Genomic DNA, 21,468 nt, shown 5'->3' with positions numbered 1-21,468 from the left:
CGGCCGGGCCTGCGCCGGGGAATGACGCGCAGCTGGCAGCCCTGCTCATGCGCGGCCGGCCGGGCGGTGCTAGCGCCGCGTCCCAGCTTGGGGAGAATGGGGCGGCATCCGGGCAGCGCCGACTGAGCGGCTTCTGGGGGCCGGGGCTGCGCCGCGGGCGGCCGGGCTGGGGCGGGCGGGCGAGCGCCATCCGGCAGCGGGCGGCGGCGGGGGAGCCGCGCCGCGCCGGGGGGGCTGCGAGCCGCCGGCGGCGCCCGGCGAGGAGGGGTCGGCGGCGGCGGGCGGCGACGGGCGGCGGCGGGGGCTGCCCAGGGATTGTCTCGCTCGCTCCGCGGCAAGAAAGTTGGGCGGCGAGCGCGGCGGCGGCGGCGGCCCCCCCGGCGCGGAGCGCGGCGGCCGGAGCGGGGCCCCGGAGCGGCGCTGCCCCCGGGGAGGGGGCGCCGCGCCTGGATTATCCCGAGCTGGGTCGAGCCTCCTGGATCTGCCTCTCTCTTCCGCGCCGAGTGAATCCGAGGTGTCCTCGTCCTGATCCAGATATATCCCCCCCCCTCTTTTTTTTTTCCTCCCCTCCTCTTCCCGTCTCTGCTTTTTTGGGGGGGTGGGGGGGCGGGGGGTGGAAATTTGTCAAGGTCATTCCGTGGATTTAATATTTTTTGTGTGTGTGTGCCGCTCGCCCCACCACCACCGCCACCCAGCCTTGCTCTGTGGATTATCATCGCCCTGGATCCGAGGCTCTGAACAGCAGGATTTTTTGTTGTTGTTGCTGAATTTTTTTTTATTATTACTAGAATTTTTAAGGGCTCCGGGGTTTGGAGAGGGGAAGCGGTGAGTTGGAGGGGGGCGACTTTTCTCTCCCCCCTCCCGCGTCCCCCCCGCCCCCACACCCCCCCCGCGCCCGGCCTTCTCCTTTTTTTTTTTTTTTTTTTTCTATTTTTAATTATTTTGATTATTACTGTTTTTAAATTTTTTTGATTTGCTGCTTCTTCGGCGATGGATGGGAAAATCCGGCAGAGCCGGAGGTCGAGGTCGCAGCGGGACCGCGTGCGGCGGCGGGAGGCGGCGGCCCGCGACCCGCGGAACCAGAGCCCGTCCTCGGGCTCCGACAAGGAGCCGAGCCCCGGCAAGGAGAACGGCGGCCAGAACTGCACCGCCCCGCGGGGCCCGCCGCCCGCCGCCCGCGCCGCACGGCCCCCGCGCCGCCGCCGCCGCGAGTCCAGCTCCCAGGAGGAGGACCTGATCGATGGCTTCGCCATAGCCAGCTTCAACACCCTGGAAGCGCTGGAGGTAAGAGCGGAGGGGCCGGGGACTCGTCCCTCCTGCCGAGCGGGGGGTGGGGGAGAGGAAAGAGAAAAAGGAAGCGCGGCGCTTTCAGGCTGCTGAATTTTGCAAATAGCAATTAATGTGCATTAATCCTGGTGTCAGCCCGGAGGGATCTCGGGGCTGCGGTCAGGAGGGTGGCGAGCCAGCCCGGTGCTCGCAGCCCCGCTGGCAACTTGCTGCACACCCCCCGAGCCCCCCCGCTCCCTCCGGCTGGTGTTGACTATCACTTAGGGCAAGTCAAATGTTTGTTTGGGGTTTTAATTGGCTGGCGGAGGGCTGCAGAATATTCCTGGCGTGTTGGGATGGTCCGGGATTGTTGTGAATGGTGGAGTTTCCCCCTCCCGCCCCCACACCCTCTTTCCTCCCCCCCTGCTCGGCTCGAGGAGTTGGTGTTTGCATTGCCAAAATGTTACTCTATCTGTCTCCGGAGATTGTTAGCAAATGGCTAGTGTTTGACATTTTGTGGAAAAGAGATGTTTAAATGGATAATAATCCCTTGGTTGTAATTCCCATTTTTGAAGTAATTGAGCAAATTCTTCATCTCTTGTTGACTGTACATATTTTTCTGGTGTTAATAGGCTGGCAAAAAATATTGCTTGTCTAACTTATTACAAACAATATTTGCTGAGCAAATACTGCCTGCCTTGTCTGAGCTAAGTTAAGCAGAGCAGGAAATTTAATATTTTTAGAGGAGCATTGACAAACTAGGACTTTGGCTTTTGATTTTTGTTTTGTTTGTGTGTGAGGGGAGGAAGTGAGTTGTTGAGAGAAAGCCCCTGACAAGTCACTTGATGGGCATAATAACTTGTATTCCTGGTAAATGTGAGCAATGCTGGTGCCTTTGCCCACAGTCGTTGACACACCATGGTGAAAACATGCACAAAGTTTTGGGTGCTCCCCCTACTTCAGATTTCCTGTCACTCGTGTATCTGTTGATCTGCGTTACGGTGATGGAGGGCTCTGTGCAGGCTGATGAATCATCTCAGGTTTGCCCTGGGACCTCTGACATCTTTGCTCAGGCTTTGAGATCCCATTTCGTCTGTGGGCTCCTCAGCCCACCCCTCCTGCCGTGCAGGCCTCAGGTGGCATCATGGCCATCGGGAGCCTCTGCTCACGGAACCAACTTCTCAGAGTCCCGGAGGTGGTCCCAGTGCTCCCGCGGAGGTGTCGGCCGTGGCCTGGGCCACCTGCCCTGCTGTCAGACGATGGAAGCTGTGCGTGGGCGCCTGGGCCTCTGCTCCAGAGGGACGGTTAGTGCGGCAGCCCCTGGGCAGCAGATGCGGAGGTGCCGGGCTGGGAAGGTGACCCGTGTTAGCTGGAGATGGCTGTTCTTTGGCCTCTCGCTCTATCATTTGTGGGGTGTTGTCCTGACAGGAAAGCCAACTACTTTGTCTACACAGAACCGATAATGAGTGAGTGATCTGCTTTTGTATGCCTCTAAAACAAGCTGCAGACCTGTATCTTTTTGGTTTTTTTCTTGGCCGTGCTCTTAGTCAACTGTGCATCAGCAGATAGGTGCAATTAAACCCCCGAGTCTCTACTGAGCTGTCAGCGAAGAACGTAAAATTCATCTTCCTGTAGAAGTTTTCTACCATGATGAGCACATTATAAGGAAGTAGAATTCAAATGATAGTGCAGTCCCTCCAGGGCTGGTGGGGAAAACTCCAGGCTTTTCAAATGGGGTGAGCTTTGTGATCAAATCAACCAAACCGTAACCTTGATAATAGGGTGCATGAGGATAGAAGGTGACCTTAAACTTCTGCTACCCAAAGTACATTATTCTGTTGAGGTGCTTCTGGTTTTACTTTAAAAAAAAAAAAAAAAAAATGATGTACAAGTCTTTAAAAACCGTCCCCTTCCGAACTCCTGCAAAACACTTCAGCACCACCTGAAATTAATTGATTTCCCAGCATGCAGGAGAGCGCGTGCAGCTCAGCTCCGGGGCACCTGGGAATTGAATTCACCTGTTCCCTTCAGGTGCTGAACCAGGAGATCTATTGTGCTCGAGGCTCTCAGAGGGCCCCGATAACCATGTGCATTCTGTAAGTCCCAGTGACCTTAAAAAGAAGAAAATAGTCTGCTTTGTGTGGATTTTTCCGCGGAGGGTGCCGTTGGCCATGCGCAGGTTTGATGCAGCAGCAAGAGAAGGGAGGACTGTTGAGGCAGCACTACTGTAAGTCAACACTTGCCCGTGTAAATGGCTGAAACTGGAAGGTCGTTTTGCGTGGTGTGGAGCTGTGTTCTCCAGTGAAGTGAGTTGCAGCAGGTGGTTTTCTTCTGCTTTGGAGGGTATTTGCCTTTCAGTGTGTGTGTGTTTTCTAAGAGTACTTAAAATCTGCTGTGGTGGTGTTTTGAAAATAAATAAGAATTGAAACCTTCCATGTTCATGAGGGAATAGAAAGAATAAAAGTCAGTATGCAGTGCAGAAACAATACTGAACTAAGAAAGTCTGCTTTATTTAATTCTAATCCTAAAAGGAGCTTTTGTTGCGTATGTGGCCGTTGGTTGTGATCCTTTCTTGTGTTCTGGGTTTGTTTGTGACTTGATGTTGCAGAGATCTGTGGTTACATTTAATAGGCTCGCTAAGCCTTGGGCTTCCCCTTGGAGGTGAAATTTCTCAGTGCTTAGGCAGAACTGGATGGCAGGAGCGTTGGGAGAGGTGAAGGTGGTTTTTGTTGTTCTTTTAATCTCAAAATATTGTGAATTCCCCTTCCACACTGCAGAAAATTCTCACCACTGGTGTTCCTGTAAATAAGGAGTGCTTTGCAGAATATATCTCTATTTTCTCTTTATGTTGACCTGGGGCTATGAGCAATTTAAGGCTAATACTGAGGGATGGCTTTGTGAATTCCTCTTTAGCTCTTTGGTGTGATTGATTGATTTATTTATTTTTAGCATTCTGGATTTTGATTTTGCTTGTGACAATGTTTCCTTTGGCACTTCTCATCTGAAAATATTGTGTCTTGTTTCTCTGATACTTGTGACATGGCTTACAGATCCCCTGTCCCACCATCTTTCACATAAAGACAGAACTGATGATAGCTATTAAGGAAAGAAAAAAAAAAAAAAAAGGCCCACAGACAAAGCAGCAGCAACAACCCCTTTCTGTGCATTTGCCAGAACTTCCCCTTTCCCTTCCTTCCCCTGGACCTGCTTCTACAAATCCGGCTCCAGCTCAGGTTGCGTGAGCTGATGCGTGTGCGGTGGTGGTATGGGTGTGGGGGTTTTTTGTGGTTTTGTTTGTTTGGGTTTTTTAATACCCGTCTCCTGAGCGTGACTGTGGGGTTACCAGCCTGGACACTCGGTTCACCCCGACCCGGCTGCTGGGGACCGCGGGTGCTGGGGCTGCCCGGGAGATGGTTCCGGGCCGGGGCAGAAAAGCTGGCGGGCTGAGAAACGGGGGATTTCTTGCCGCCTTCTGAAATGAATGGTATGTACGTGAGCATGTGTGTATATTCATTACGTTCAGATGAAGCTGCTAATTATTCTTGAAGGTGATTGGTGAATCAGAGCGAGAGAGTCTAAATGAGTGAGTCGGTGGTTGAGGGCTCTCTCTGATCATAGCTGTTCCTTTCAAGTACGAAAAACAGCGCTAAAAGGGAACTTCATCAGAATGTTAATGAATGCGATCTTTGAGAGCAATTGTTCTCCCAAAGTAGTTGTAAAGACAAGGGGTTGTGTTTTCTTTTTGGCTGTTGTTTATCATTTTTACAGATTCCAGCAAAGCTTTGGAACGCTGTATGGAAATTTTAACTTTCCCGGTGTGTGCGTATGGGTTTTTTAGGGATGTTTGACCTATTTATAGAATCTTGTGGAGAATCCGCTCGCAAGCACGCGTGATGTCGTGCAGAAGGGGATCCCTCAGCTGAAGAGCGGCAGACGTGGCCTGGTGCGTGTCGTTGAGGTGGCGCTGCCCTCCCCAGCCAAACTGGGCCCGGCTGCAGCTGGTGCGTCCGCAGCACGTTAATGCTTTGCCCACTCTGACTTTGGCTCGTGTGCGGAGCTCTGGGTGCTGGATGACGGTCCCTCCTCCGCCGTTTGCACCTGAGTGCAGCAGGGCTTGGGAAGCCCGATGGTGACAGCAGACTTGTGGACAGAATCCATAAGTTCCTCAGCTGTTATCTTGATAAGGCTGGTTTCACATGTGCGGTGTACACTGTGCTGTTATTGTTGCTCTGATCTCTCATTGATAAGAAAACCAGTGTATTTAACTGCAGCTTCCCGTTCCAAAGCTTTTGTGCTAGTTCCATTGACCTAGCTATGTAACTTCTCATTTATTTGTCCTATCTCTATATGTACCTTGCAGCTTAGTTTTTTCCATAGTTAGCCTTGTGTTTTAAAACAAATTTCTTGATTTTGAAGTATTTTCCCCTTCTACTTAATTGACAAGTCATGATGTGTCAAGTTAGTGTTTCTGATGGCCAGTTATTCCTTAAAGAAAATGCTTTTAACCTCAGGAAAGCTAATGATTTTCTGGATGGTGCTCTAAATGCCTTTTGGTTTTCCCAAAGGCTTGTTAGTCTCCATTGATTTCTTCTCCTAGCTGTTGATTTTTTTGTATCTAGTCTGAAGTGGGCGCTTAAGGTATTTTTGTTGTTGTTAAGGACCAAGAGGTGGTTAATTAGGAGCTGAAACAGGAGTGAGCTCTGGAAAGCCCGAGGTATCTGCTCAGCTGGACCAGAGCCCAAGGGGCGCTGGGTTCCCTGCAAACCATGGCCGCGTGCTGGGCAGCGATGAGGAGGGATCCAGCTCTTTGCTTGGAGCCGGAGTTCTTTACCTCGTCACAAAAACATTCTGGGATCAAGGGGTGGATTGTGCACAGGAGAGTGAGCGGGTGACTGTGTCAGGGTGATATTCCCAGCCCAGGGTGACTGTGTCAGGGTGATGCTCGCGGCCTGGGCCCCGCTCCGTGCTGAGAGGGGGGAAGGACTCCTTACCTGAGACTGCGCTCTGAAACCCCAGCCAGTTTCAGGGATCACTGTACTCCCTACCCGAGGTCCCATTTTTAGCTCAAGCTGCACTCATCCCTGTCCGTTTGGGTTTTTTTAAAGACCTCTTAATATCTTGCCAGTTTTCAGTATAGTTTCCTGTAGCATGACTGCCCAGCCTTTCTTCAGCAGTCTGAAACCTGGGGTGAAGCGTGGGATGAGTTTGCTGCAGTGCCAAGTGGACCAACTACCACAGAGAAATTCAGAAGATGAATTATAATTAATTAAAATTTTTGAATATGTCATATTTAAGAAATATAAGGTACATTGCATAGGTACAATTTGCTGATAAAAGGGATGTAATAAAATTACTGTTCCACTTCTTCCAAATAATAGATGATGTAGGATCCAAATTAATATTTGCTTGCAATAGTGCATTTGGCTTGTTGTCTAGAAAGTACTGAAAACTTTGCGGTCCTTCCGGTGTGCTAACAAGATGCACTTGTAATTACTTATCTTGATTATTTCACAGAATGAGCCTGACTATGACAGTGTTACTTTCGGGGAAAATAGCAGTGGACAAGGGAGCCTGGTAGGATGAGACGTGTTTCTGTGTGTGTCTTTGGCAGGTTCCTGCTCTGCAGGAGGCTGCTGTGTCGCACAACTGTGCCCCTTTAAGAGTTCCTGTAGGTACTGACATACGGTATCTGGGCTGGAGACAGTCACGGTGGTACGAAGGGTTGGGGTGGGTGTTTCTGTCCTGCTCTTTTCTTGGTGAGGGCTGTTGAATACTGCAGGCTGCTTTCCTGCCTTCCTTCACCAGACCTGCCGGGCTTTGCACACGTAGATCCTGAACCCGTGTGCACCGTGGCTGGGGAGAGCGCTGCCGAAATGGGGTTGTTGTTCAGCTCTCTGGTGTCCGTGCCGGTGACCCAGGTCCTGGGGAACATCCTGTACCTTGTCTGCAGTGATGCAGCGGGTGCTGGAGCAAACAGTACCAGCAGAACTGAAGCGCTGTGTCCTGCTTGTTGTGATATTATTATTATTTTTTTTTTTAAACAAAGATTTGAAATACAGCATGGAGAACGTGCATCTTCATATCAGTTGTATGTGAACATCCAGCTGTAAGTGAGAACAATTTCCAATTCACTGCGCTTTGATGCCTCCCGTTTATCAGGGTAAAGGTGTAAAAGAGTTTTATGTAGGTGAAGTGGCTCTTGCTGTTTAAATGTGTTCTGGCTGTGCTGTGCTCAGCACGTCGGGGCTGTGGCCACTCCGGCCACGCTCCTCGCGTGGGGAGGAGGGGAGAGCTGGAGCGCCGTTGTACTGGCCCCGTTCCATCTCCTTGAAAAATAGCCTCTTTTCCAAAACTAGTGAACGATTTAGAATACTGTTCAGATGCTGAAAGGAGAATTGGTCTTGATGTTTAAAATGGAGGAGAGGGTTAAACAGCTCCCGAGCCGCCCAGGCAGAGCCTGCACTTAGTTGTCCGTCCAGTTCCTCTGGTGCAAGCGGTTGTGAAAGCAGGGCAGGTACGAGCCGCGCGGCCGGGCCGGCAGATGTGCCCAGCCCTGAGGATGGCTGAGTAGGTGCTCCTCAGGTTTTGTGGCTTAATCGCTTTGCACTGAGTGCCTGGGTGAGAGGTGCAGAAGACCCGGTGAGAAGGAGCACGGGCAGCTGTGCGCGCAGCGCTCGCACGAGCCAGGATGAATGGAGAGTGCTCCCTTTGTAGCTCTGTCTTGCTTCAAGCCAAAAAGGGACTAAACTTGAACAAAAGTTGCATCTGCAAGGTCTGTGGTTGGCATGGATAAGGGGATTGAAGGGATCAAAATGATTTCCCTGTGCTACTGGCTGCAAAACATGGGCTTATGGCACCATTCCTGTCTCTCCCTTTGTGCTCAGAGCAAAGCTTTTTTAATCTCGTACTGGCTATGTATAGTTGTGCCACACAGACATGGCAATTTGGAGTCAAATGTTCTATTTTGGGGACTGCTGGGCACTGTTGGCAGGGCAAGGGCTGTGCGGGCTCCTCTCCAAACCCACCGCCTCTCTTCTGAGCAGGTTGTCATACAGAGCCAGTTGGTAAAAAATAATCGTCATCATAATCATAATAAAATATATATATATATATATATATATCACTTGTGCATGTACTCTAAACGTGAAGTTTATAACATTGTGCTGTTGTTATCTTTCTCTCCAACAGATGTTCTTTCTAGCATCACAAAAATGTGACTGTAATTGGTGGGGTGTTTGGTTGCGTGTTTTTGTTTTGTTTTTCCCAATTTTAAATATAGTCTGATTTACTCTGCTGTTAGTGTATCCCTGATGTGGCCTGTACTTAGTGAGGAGATGCTTAGGTTAGGAGAAGTGCAGCCCAAGTTGGGAAACAAATGGTAGTTTAGGGCTTCTGGCTGCTGTGCCGATGGACTCGGAGGTCACTTTGGAACCCTCCTGTTGGCTGGCGAGGCTGCAGTTTCTTTTCTGGTAGCTCTTATTTGTACAGGGGAGCTAAAACCCCAAGGAGTTCTCGGGAAGGAAATGGCCCAAGCCTGACAATGACATCAAGTGCATCGGCTAATAAATGTATGATTGCTGTGGATTTTTTGGTGGCTCATAAATGCCTCTTGCGCTGCTGTCAGAGAGGATGTGCAGCTTCTTTATTCCACTTAGCCTGAGCACATACTTGCACTCAGGGGGAGCGAGGCTGCGGATAGTATGCAGCTAAGAGATGTTTATGGAATCAGTCAAACTTGATATAAAATAATTATGGTGTTTTGACAGCTTGTTAATAACTTGCAACCATTGGAAGAAATGGAATTATGGCGTTCTTGGTCCTTGATGGAACCTTGGCATTTCTTCCAGATTGTAAAATTAAAGAAAAAATGTGAAAGCCATTAAAAGAGTCGAACGTGGTGCCTGGGGAAAAATGATGGGCTGCTTAATTGAAAAAATGCTTCGTTCCGGTTGAAGTTGATTGCAGTTCAGCTCTGCCCGCTTCCCTGTATCTGTGCTGGGGAAGGGACAGGGCTGCAGCCCCAAAATCCACCTGGGACAGGGCTTGGGTGTCACTTGGCGTTTCATCTGATCCGTGAGTGAAGTGGAAGGAAATCCTGGCGAACATTCGACATGAGAGAAAAGTCTTGTCACCTGTAATGACTAAAATCCCCTGAAGTGTTGCCAGCGTGTACTTTAGGAATCATATAATTATATGATTATTGAAACAGACATAAAAGACCTCATGGCAAAAACCTTAGAACAGAGGAGGGAGGGAATCTGTATGCAAATGAAGATATACAGAATTTGCTGTCTGTCTGTTTTTTTTCCTAGTTATTTTTCAGTCCAAAGCTCAGTAATTGCTTTTATGGGGATTACTTAATAAAACTGGGGCATGCAAAGGAGGGAGAAACTGTTTATGCCATGTCACAGGGCTGGCTTGTAAACCTGCAGAGTTGGAGTAAAAATGGATCTTCACAAATAAAACTGCCAAATGGGTTTTCTGCTAACAGAAAATAGCTATTTGTTGTTACGTTATCCTACAATAAAAGTGTTTTGTGGTCTGGTGGTTAGCAGAGGGGTCCGGAAGTTGAGATAACAGGGTTTTCTTTCTGATTCCGCCACAAGTTTCCTTTGCGAGCGCTGGGCAGGTCCTTCCGCGGCCATCGCTGGGGTACCCGATGGAGTCCGGGTTCTCCACTTGGGGAACCTCGTGGGAAACTGGAGGGAACGTCTCTGTCTTTCAGCCCCGGTCTGTTGGAATGAGGGAGGAGATGGGAGAGCTGTGATGAAACAGCGGGTCCTGGAGCCACAGCACCGTTCCTGCTGGGCTGTGTTGTGGGGTGGGAATGGGGACGTTCACCGTTCCCGCTGGGCTGCGTTGTGGGGTGGGAATGGGGACGTTCCTGTCCATGGTCGGGTCCTCCCGGGGTGGGTGTTGTGTGGGTGTGAGCACAGCGCCCTGCGGAGCTGCTCATGGCCATGTGCTGGGTGTTACAATGGGGAACAAGCGTGTGTATCGGTGTCTTCTGGCCTTGTTTGTCACTTCGGTGACTTGCGGCCCAAGTAAAAGTCTTGCTGTGTGAACCGTTAGCGAGATGTTTCTGCCGGGGTCGGTGTGGTGTGGGACGTGCCGAGCAGCGGCTCCCGTGTGCTGTGCTCTGGGTGCCGCTGCAACTGGGAGCTCGGTGTCAGCTCTTCCTGAGCTCTAGCTCTGTGTCTCTTACAGTTTGAATACAGGCCTTGGCTGGGGGCTCCCTGGCTTCTCCTGGCCTTCATCAGTCCCTACCGACGCTCTGGATTTATAATCGTGCTTCTCATAGAAGCGCTTGTTCACGCGTTTACTAAGAAAGTCTCTTGGTGCAGAATAGGCCCATATTTCAAGACAGGTTTTGTTTAAGATAGGCGAAATCCTTCCTTTTTTCTCAGACTAAAGCACCGGGTGCATTTAAAAAGAAAAAAGAACCTGCCATACTGCTGTTAGTGTTATTGGATATTTTGCAAGATTTCTCCAGGAAAAAAGAATACCATTTATTCTGGTATTCTAGTTTGAAGCTAAATAGTATCAAGTTGTGATATGAGTTTGCTAATGTGATTTTTAGCTGAAATTGACAATGGTTTTCCAAACAGATGGATTCTATAACTTGTCTGCTATCAGCTCATCCATCAAACTCCACAGATGTCTGTACGTTCATTACAATGTGCACATGGTAATGTTGTTGATTCCACCAAACAAGCCGGTAACCCTGTTCAGCCCCGCTGAGGCTCTCGGGCAGCCCGTGCAGTGTGTTCTGCAGTGAGGGCTGTGGGTGGGGGATTTGTGTTTGCAACCTGGCCCTGCAGGTACTCGATGGGCGCTCGGGGCTGAGCTGCTTTCTGAGCCCCTTTCTGTTGCTATGGAGATGGGCTGACTTCACTTTTTTAGAGGGACAACTTTGATACAGGCACAGAGGTTTCCGATGCTGTTTGTATGGGGAAGAACAGAAATGAGAGGTCTGGGCTGCACGTGGCCTGTAACTTGATTTCATACAGCTCACAACTTTTCTTTCGCATCGTTGGGTGACACTGAGTCACAGAGGGTATGTGGCTTAGAAATTAAAGTTTCATCTGCATCTCAGCAAAAGTGCTTGCAGGGCTCGCTCAGAAAAGGTTCCCATGCTTGTTACAAAGTCAGTTTTACAAGTTTTAGGCTTTTTGCATGAAAAGATGATCTTTTCAGCAGCTGTTGCATAGGAGGTTGTCTAGAGTCTAGTGTTATCATCAAACCCGATTGCCTCAGCTAGAAAACAAGCTTGTGTTTGGTAGGTGTAGAACAGGCCATTTCCAAAACAGAGGCTATGAATGTAAACTAATGTGAACTCCCAGTTGATGGCCTCAGATAAACAAGTATTTGTAGTTTGCTTTCTTGATGTGTTCCCAAGAATTATTTCTGAAGTTGGTCTTTTTCTTAAGAAACAAACTGCTTACACAAGCTGTTTCCAGACAGAGCAGCTTTGGTTTCTTACCTTGAGCCGTGTTGTGGAGTCTGGGCGCGTATCTGCTGCTGTTCCTGCGGCGGGGAGCCCAGGTTGTCATCGCTGGGCGCACGCGGTTCCTGCTCTGTGGGCACACGTTGCTCCTGAGCCCCGAGCAAGCTGTGCTGCTGGGTTCGGAGGTGATTTCTGTTGATTATTGACACCTGTTGTGTGAGGAAAGCGTGTGTGGGTGTCCGGGGAGGGGGTCCCAGCCTGCCTGGGGGACAGCAGTGCTGGTTTCCTGGTCAAAATACAGCAGTGGATTTTCTTTTCTGCTGCCAAAACAAACGCTGCAGACAATCCAGGGCCAGGAATGTCATCATCATCGTGTTACTGAGTTTCTGCCTGAAGGTCAGCTAGCTGTGACTGTTACTAAATAGCTCTTTGCTAATATATTTGCGGTCTCCAGTGGACTGCTTGGCATCTGGGTACCCGGCCCGAACCAGGACGTGTCCTATGATACTGCTCTGCAACTTTGTTTGTGAGGCTGGTACAGCCTGTAAGGATATTAATCTGACTTGAATAAAGGATGTGAATTACTGGTGTTTATGTACGTGTTAAGTACGATGTGCTGTGCATATAAAATCAGATTATTTGGTGTATATAGCGGTTCTGTGGTGGGATGCGCTGCTGCCCCTCGGTGTCCTTTCCGCAGCCGTGGCGTGGGGGTGCTCTTGGGGAGCGCTGTGAGGTGCTGTGATGCAGAACATGATTCAGCATCAGGGCCGGTTGGTGGGCAGCTGCTGGCAGTGCGTTTCCTGCAGGTACACAAAGCCTGCCTTTCTTTGGAGTATTTCTTGGTTTGGTTTTTAATGTAACTCTGATTTTCTGCTAATTATCAGTAGGTGAATTTTTGCTGTTTGAGTGCTCTTGCCTGGGCAGAGGAGCAGGAACAGACTTTTGTCTTGAGCGATAGATGAATTAGTTTTGTTCTTTTACATCTCTCTCCTTTTGTGCCTGTGTGCATTAAAATTCCCATTCCCTGTTTATAAATGTTTAGTGGATGAAGTCACTGGTGTTTTTCCCAGTGTTACCTTTGCGAGGTTCAGAACATAAGCAAAATGTAATTCTTCACTTGGTCTCTGCTGAATACTGTAGGAATAATGAGTCTGCCTGAAGCGCAAACCCAGACTCAGAAAGCATGCCAATAAGAACTGACCTGGGGGGGAATGCAAAGGGTAGCATATTAAAGCAATATTACTGAAGCACCCTTGTAGATATTTGGGGTTGTGGAGGAGGTAACGGTGGTGTGGGACTGGCCTTTCCGATGGCGGGGAGCAGAGCGCGAGTGGCACCCTGGGGTGGCGGCAGCTCGTGGCTGTGTAACCCTGTTCCGGCAGGGCTGTGGCTGAGAAAGATGGGAAGAAAATGGGCTGGCTTTGTGTCTTCGTGGACATCGAGCCATTCTGAAAAGAGTAAATGGTGGTGTATTCCAACATGTTCCTGGTGCTGGTGAAAGGAACCGAAATAGGCTGCAGGTTTTCCCCACGGGTGAATCGACATCCCGTTGCTTGTGCCTCCCAGGCAGCTGCCAGACCAGGAACACTCACATCTCTCTTTCTGGGGGCTGCAGGCACCTGTTGGGAAGGTCGGAACTTGGGTTACAGCTGAATTACAATGTAAACCCTTTGCAGTGACGTACAGAACGTTTCTTTCAGGCTTCGTAGTTCTTCTACACTGTCAAGATTTAAAGCTGAATGGACTTTATCTGTGTCTAACAGCATTTAATCTTTCTGTTTTCTGTTTTGTTCAGCCTGAAAGTGTTGTGTTCTCTTTGGACTTCGGTTAGTGAAATGGTTTGTTTCTATTTTTAAATGAAAAATGAGAATTTTTGTGCCTAGTTACTCAGTGCTCCTGGTTTTAATGTTGAAAATTCATTCTATGCCCCTACTCTTCTTATTGTGGATTTTTCTAAACAGCATATGTGTCCAAAAGACCTCATTAGTGTTGATAGTTCAGTATCTAGGCTTTTTTTTAATAGGGCACCTGGGTATCAGCACTAAATGTGAAGCAAATGGAACCTATACCCGAAGTGCATGCTTGTAATTTTAACTGGGAGTGGCAGAAGAAACCACTCCAACACTTCCCCCTGAGTTATTTGTTGTGGTGTTGTCCTGCGTTCGGCGTGCCTGCAGAGGGAAGGGAAGAACCGTGTTTAATTAGTGCTCAGGTAATAACTTATTGAGCTTTATGATTTTTGGATATTTTGCATAGGCAAACCCCTGCTGGCTGGGGTGGTATCTGTTTGGTCTGATACAGCGTTGTTCGCACCTTCTTGGAATGCAGTAGGGACTGGGAGGGAAGCCGGTCTCGCACTGTGTGGTGCAGACAGGCCGTGCTCTGGTACGGGATGCAGTAGGGACTGGGAGGGAAGCCGGTCTCGCACTGTGTGGCGCAGACAGGCCGTGCTCTGGTACGGGATGCAGTAGGGACTGGGCGGGAAGCCGATCTCGCATCGTGTGGCGCAGACAGGCCGTGCTCTGGTATGGGGGTTTATTTCATGCGTGGTGGCCCAGGCACGAAACAAACATGTAGGAAAGGGAATTATGTAAAATTGAAAGTGACAATTATGCAAACATTCCAGTTGAGGAAGAAGTAAATGATGCTTTTTCCCATGTGCTTGGCTCCAGAGCTGACGAGCAGCCTGTTGGGCTTTGCTCTGTGTGTATCTGCCATATCTCTCTCATCTCAGATGCTTCTTGTTTCATTTTCTTTCTTTTTTTTTCCCCAGTTTGACCTTATTTTCCCTTTTGTTCCATGGAGTCATTCAATCTTTGTACCGTGTGGTTTGTTTACCTTGCCAGGGAAAACGTGAGCGCCGTTCCACGCAGGACCCGCGCCGCCGTCCCCTCGCAGCACCGCGTGTCCTCTGCTCCGCACCCGCGCCCGGGGACGTGACTGCTGGGGTCCTTGTACCTCCAGTCAAATCTTGTGTTTGTTTTAAATGAGAGGGAGCTGGTGAGAGGAGAAATAAGCAGTGAAAATAGCTCTGTATCTAGACAGACACCCCCTTGCAAAGCTAAGTGACTCGGTCGTCTGCCCTGCTTGGTGTTTCCCACGCTTGCAGAAACAGGGAGAGGGAGCTGGGGCTGTGACCACTTTAACCTGACATAAGTATGGTCCTTTCCTGCCTTGGCTGCTGGTCCCGATTGCCTCCCTTGTGCCAGCGTTAGCATTTATGCTGCCAGGAAAACGAATTCCCTGGTTCCCTGGTCTGGCTCTGCTGCACGGCTGTGCAATGCCCTTCTGGCACAGGGGAGGGAGGATGCCGAGCAGATGCATATTGATTAAAGAAACCCTGAAAACACAGCCTCAGCCTTTGTAGCAGGATTATAGCTACGTGTTCTTTCCATATTTTAGGTCGTCTTTTAAGTTAGGGGTCCACTGAAATTAATGGTATAAAATGATGGTGGTGCTGGAATGACTCTGGTCTCTGTTAAGCGCATGAAGTTGGGATGATGTGGTCAGATATGGGGTGCTGGGCGGTGGCTGAGCATAGAAGGGATTATTTGGAAAGATCAAACCTCACTTGCAATTTAATTGCTCTGAAAACCCAGTTCCTACCTTGTTTTCACTGATTAGTTTCAACGTGACAGGAGAAAGAAGAGACAAGCTTTTGTGTGTGCTTGGTGGGGTGCTTGGAGTGCAGAGGCATCTAATGCTTTTGATGGCAGAAGGTTAAAAGTAGTTCAGTCTGTAAATGGCCTTTATAGCTCAGTTTACACAAGCATTCTTTCTTTTTGGCCTTCTGTCCTTTTCTTCTCCCGTCTTTCTGAGCTGTTTCTCTACATGCCCTGTACGGAGGAGAAGCCCCTATTGGATATTAAATGCAAAGAGTGGGGAAAGAAGCAGCTCTTCTCATCAGTGTCATTTTCCCCACTGTAATCCCACGGAGGGATTGAAGAAAGTGTCAGGAGGATAAGATCAGTGTTTGAGCCCAGCTAAACCCTGACTCTGCTGCCGAAAATGGTTTTAATGGAGGCTGGCTGTGTGGGGAGGGTGAGAAAATGGCACATAAACTGTGCAACTTTCTAAATAAAAAGAATTTAATTGCATTAAAAGAGGGGGAGGGACACTCTTGTGTACACGTTGGAGACTTCAGCGAGCATAAGTAACCTCTGGCACAGTAGCCGTTGACCTTGTCAAATGGTGCCATCGGAGGTCGTGTGTGGGAGGGGGTTGCCATTAGCACATCTGGGCAGAGGGTTTACGTCTGAGCGTGCACACCAGATCCCATCGCCAGCGGTGCACGTGGATCATCGCAACAGGCCCGGAGAGAAGGCGGGAAAGCACTGCCCGAAGTGCATGGGAGGAAACCGCAGGAGCCGGGGCCGTCTGGGACAGCTGGGGACGCCCTGGGCTCCCGCTCCAAGGACATGGACTTGCAGTTGAACTATAATAAACTCGCAGGCTTTTCAGTAATCTCACAACGAGGTAGTCTCAGATGCAGGGCTGTCTTTTCCCCTTGGTTTCCCCTCTAGTTTGACATGTACAGGCTGTTTTACACCCTGCGCGCAGCTGTTGGTTTGGTATGAGCAGGTACAGCTTTGTGCGGGTGGGAGGCTGATTTGCTTATGTGCTTTTTAAGGTCAAGCACTTGTATTTTGGGATTAAAGTATGAACAGAGGATGACATTTCGTTATAAATCTCAGAAGAAATTATATTCCAGTGGTACATCGGCTCCTATGTAGGGCTTAACACTTACTGTCTAGATTAATGAAGATATTAGGCCCTTTTCACAGATGGGGGTGCCTGAAGCATAGGGAAAGTGAATAATTACTAGCAACTGATCCGTTTGCTCTGTGCCCAGAAAGGAGAATATTCAAGGCTTTAACTTCACTGCTTTATTGAAGTGTTTATCGAAAGCTCGCTGGTATGGCATCCTTGCGGTCTGAAGGTGTGAGGTTTAATACAGACCTGTTCTGCTTTGCCACCTGTGTTCTTCTAAAATTCTGCCTTAGTTGATTTAATAACCCGTGAAGAAGGCACCAAAAGAAAATTATCAAAACTTCCAGCAGGAAAATGGTTGGTATCTTGGTAGGTAAAAGTTGAAGCTAGCTTGTCTTTGTTGTCAGTAAGGGAATTCGTTGTCAGTGATTTCCATTGCCTCCCGCACGAGGGGAGAAATGACTGATGCTTGGCTCCTGCCTTAGGTGTGAGGACCTGGAGTGGAGCCACTTGTAGTTACTAAAAGACTAAATGACTAAATGGTGATGGGTTTATATACTTGTGCTGAACTTTTTCTAGGCAGGAAAACATTAGAGTTCTGCAAAGTTATGATTTTCAGAAAGTACTGTTTGGATAACATCAGGAAAATGATGCTGGAAGTTGCTTGTTGGAAGCACGATGTTCAGGAGACCTGTCCTGGGCTCACAGGTGGCGTTGGGGACACGGCAGAGACGCAGCCAACCCACGCGGGGCTTTTCGGCGCTGGTGGCTCCTGAGGCTTCTGCGGAGGGCGCGCGCGGTTCCCCGCGGAGAGTGCGCGGTTTGAGGTGTGTGTAAGACTGCTGGGTGTGGGTGTGTTTTTCGTGGTCACCTTTAGAAGCTGTCCCGTGACGTCCAGCTGGGGGCTGCAGGGTGCAGGCGATGGTCTGGACTCGTGGTGGAGCCCTGGATGGAGCGTGGGTTCTCCTGCCTCCCGCTTCGTTACGCTAATTACTGTACCGTATTGCATCTGAAATATTAGGTTGGACTTAGAGAATTAAGTGGCTCAATTATGAAGTGGAGGAAAAAAACCACTTATGTGGTGGCTGTGATAGATTAGTCATTTTGTACCTCCAAATAGCCAATTACTCCTCTGACTGGCTTTTATCTGACCGATTTGCATGTGCAGTCATGGTAACTAGTTTGCAGACTAGGCTCAGGATTTCACGTGGATCTGATGTTGTGTTCTGGTCTCGTACGCTTGGTGCTCCCTGCAAGCAAAATGCACAGACAAGAGTTTCTGTGTAACCAGTTACCATTAGCCGCTTTGTTTTTTGTGCTCTCAAAGTCTTTTTGCACTCAGAGGGAACAAGATGGCTCACTTCTCTTGTAGGCTTTTTTCCTTTATCTTTTTTTTAGATATCTGACAGAGCTGTAAAGCTGTCCCAGCTCCCTGGAAGCTGCAGCACAGATTTCAGTTGTACTGGTGTTCTCGGCTGCGTGCTTTGAGAACACGTTGTTGGCGGGCTGGGGGCTCGCTGGAGCTGCGGTGCCTTCCGAAGAGATGTGAAAGCAGCAACAAAATTAAAACAAGCTGGAGGAAAGAAGGGAAAATAAGTGGGGTCCCGCCCTGGGGTGAGCGGGCTGGGGTCCCACGTGGGGTGAGCGGGCTGGGGTCCCACGTGGGGTGAGCGGGCTGGGGTCCCTCCTGGCCAGAGCCGGCATCAAAACTCCCGGGCTTGGCTGGTGCCAGGTTTGCGGGTCCGCTCTCTGATTTTGATCTCAGCTCCACTGGTGTGCTGAAAATTAACAAATGGTAATGGTAATAGACTTAATATTGTACACCTAGATAGCTGAGTGGAATCTTAATTTGAAGACTGTTAATTATTCAAGTAGATGAATTTTGGTAGTAGGTTAAACATAAGCTCTGTTTCTGCTGGGGATTTGCGTGATTTAGCATGCTGTGGACTTTGTGCAATCTCTGATATGAAGAGTCTTTGAAGTGGAGCAGTGGTCTAAAATATTTGCCAACAGCCAGTTAGCTTTTTAAAGGCTTTATTTACTTCAAGTAAGCAAGTTTTGAAAACCAAACAAACAAAAACCGGTTTGCAAGTGCAAGAATAACAAGATACTTTTTCAAAAGCCGTTTCTTTGCGTACGAGCTCCAGCAACTCAGCTGTAGTTACCTTGGTCTCCAGTGCTGCTAAAGACAAATTAAGCTAATAAAACAGTGTCTTGCAACATCATAGCAAATAAATTAGCTAATCTGTATGCAAGTTTCTTGCTATGCCAAATTTAAAGTGCTTAAGCATTTCCTTTTTCAATGAGAGGTAGAGGTTTTATAAACGTGACCTTTGCGAGGGTCTGTGAAATGCCTTGTCAAGCATTCAGCAGTCTTCTGAACACAGACTGTAGGTTGAGAAGTACTTTAAGGAAATTACGTATTTATTTTCACGTAAGTGCCAGTGAAGTCGTAGACTGATAAGACTGTAAGTCAGCAGGCGGATCCAGGAGGTGGTTGTATCCACCTGTCTCCGGAGCGTTACCCACCCTCACTGGCAGCTGGAGGAGATCCTTGTTTTGCACCAAACGCTAATCGTGTACCAGCTGTCGTCAAGTGCACGTGCATGCACACGTATGCATCAGCATGTGAGTTTTCTCTTTTTCATGCACTTGAAGTAGTGGGACCTGTCTTAGATTTCTTGTAAACCGCTGTTTGTTCCCGTGCCGGTGTCGTTGGCGCTGGGCTCCGATGGCCCCGTGCGCTGCGTGGAGCAGAGCAGCGCCTGCCACCTCTCCTGCTTTTGTGTAAAACCTGCTCTTCAAATAATTACAGGTGTGCAAGCCTCTAGTTTTAAGCTCTCTGAGCTGTTTAAACTTATGAGGCTTTTCATGTCCTGCTTATGGAACATAAGTGTGTAAGTTTTATTAAAACTGCGTGTGAAATTTAATTTTTGCAGCCATTTTCTCTGCAGTAGCTGCTGAAGAGCCCCCTCCAAAGTGGTTACAGCACAGCTTGAAGGGGCTGGAAAATCAGAGTTGAAAACTGTGGCAAGTCACTTTTTTCCTTGTCTAGAGGAGTTATTTAATCTCTGTCCCTCTGTTTCTTCTGTAGAACAGGGATAACTTATCTCGCAGTACTTCTGCTGCTTAGTAGTTGTAAACCCCACATGCAGGATCTTTTTGATAGGAAGTACATTAAGATTAAAGTACAGGGTGTTTTGTTCTGAAGAGTTTGAGGATGAAATTTATAGGCAACCGTAAGCTGTGTGTTTGTTTATGATAAAATTGGGAGATGGAGCATAAAGGAACAGACACTGGTACTGGCCATGTAACTTGCAGCTTTACATTACAAACAGGCTCATGGTTGTGGTGATAAAGGCAGGAAATCCAGTGCATACTACTAGCTACAAATAACTACATGGGGTAGAGCTTTTCACTATGTAAAAATGAGCTTTTTCTCGTTCTCAAATCAATCTCTTGGCTGTTCCGGCTAAAAGGGTCTCCTCTCCACCTCTTTAGTGACTGTGAATTTTGTTTCTGTAAGAGCAAAAAGTGTCTTTTGCTGCTGAACATTCTCGGGCTGTCGTTGCTCTCTCCTCCCCCAACTCCTTCTGTATTCTCAGGATTGACTTTGTGAAACTCCCCCCCTCCCCCCAATTCTCTGGCCTAATCGGTCGGAAGGTGCAGCCGGCAGAGCCAGGCGAGCAGGGCTGCTCTGCGGCCACTGTCCCTGCCTGTCCTGGTTGTGCAGGGCGCTCCTGGGTCCGTCCTCCCGGCACGCGGAGCCCGCGGGAGCCCCGGCAGAGCCCTGCCGGCCGCTGTCTGCAGGAGCTCTGGGTGCACTGCAAACCCTGCTGAACACACGCAAACCTTTTCATTTTGTTTCTTCACCACCCCTGGCTTTTCTGGATGTTACATAAATATTGGGAGGGATGGAGTTTGTGCAGGTGCTGAAGAATTTTGGAGAGGGAGATCGGCTTGGTGGCCTTGGGGTATGATTTTATAACCAATAGCTGGAGAGGTGTCTTCACTTCTCTCTGGTGGATCCACTGTCTTAAAGCTTGTTGGTGGCAAGATTCAGAACTGATTTTTAATCTTCCATGAAGGGAAAGAAAAAAAACTTGTCAGTTTCTCCTTTCACTGCACTTGGATGTCTCAGGATGTGCCCGTGGGTTGTTCTTCACTCCCAGCCCCTTCTGCAGACAGAGCTCATCGTTGTCTTGTGCCGTGGGTCATTCCCTCCTGTTTCTGAACCAGAAAATATCCAAGATTTTCCCCACCTGCTTGTGGGACTTGCTAGTGATACTGGGCTGCTGGGTGCGGGTGTCCTGGATAGCTTTGCAATGGGCCATCAAAATACAAACCAAGCAAATAAAAACCCCAAACCCGCCCAAATTGCATAAGGCAATAAAGGTTTAATAGGGGTTGTGAGTGATTGGCTTGCCCAGAGTTCAAACTGCTGCACCATTTAACCCCTAATGTGGGTTAAACCTGCATAGGAGAGATTGTGCTAATACAAGCCTTAGATCTTGGGAAACAACGGCAAATTCTAGTTAGGTAGCTGTGTGAAAGGCTACTTGGAAAAGAGCAGAGGGCCATATACTGGGGTCGTAGCTGGAGTAGCCAGGTGAGTGATACATGGAGGCACTGCTCTGATAACTGCTGCCTGAGTCCTTTTAAATTCACTGTATTAAAAAGATAAAAAATTCTACCCATAGCATGGTATTAAGATGTTTCATCAAAGCAGCGTGAGCCAGGGCTGCGGCGCCGTCTCCGGGGCCTGGCAGAGCTCTGGGTCGGTGGGAATCCTGCCGGGCTGGAGGAGCAGCGGGGAAAGACGCTTCTTTGGGGCTTGGTTCCTGGGATTTCGCTGATACCTTTTTGATAAACCCCAGCGGGGAGTGGCCGAGTGCCCAGTTGCAGAGGAGCAGGCAGTGGTGGCTGGTGCGCAGGTCGGTGTGTGGGATGTATACGTGCTGGGCATTGTAACTGGTCATTTTATTCATCCTCTGCGTGTTGTTGAATTCTCCATCTCTCTCTGCTTGCCACGTACATCCCAG

The 21,468-nt window shown here is 48.9% G+C and overlaps 1 protein-coding gene across 33 annotated transcripts in view; it reads left to right on the top strand.

The window, feature by feature from the left end:
- Positions 1–201: 201 nt before the first annotated feature.
- Positions 202–21,468, top strand: part of FBRSL1 (fibrosin like 1) — a 463,266-nt gene continuing 441,999 nt past the window's right edge. For all 33 annotated transcript variants that reach the window (XM_065033313.1, XM_065033306.1, XM_065033311.1 and 30 more), the window contains exon 1: positions 202–1,284. In XM_065033313.1, the coding sequence (XP_064889385.1) occupies positions 991–1,284 (294 nt within the window). In that variant the 5' untranslated portion in view covers positions 202–990. The remainder of the gene's footprint in view (positions 1,285–21,468) is intronic.

Source organism: Columba livia, chromosome 17 (genome assembly GCF_036013475.1).
Source record: "Columba livia isolate bColLiv1 breed racing homer chromosome 17, bColLiv1.pat.W.v2, whole genome shotgun sequence".
In the NCBI taxonomy this organism is placed as follows: domain Eukaryota; kingdom Metazoa; phylum Chordata; class Aves; order Columbiformes; family Columbidae; genus Columba; species Columba livia.
The sequence above is the reverse complement of the archived record's forward strand: the minus strand, read 5'-3'. Positions and strand labels throughout refer to the sequence as shown.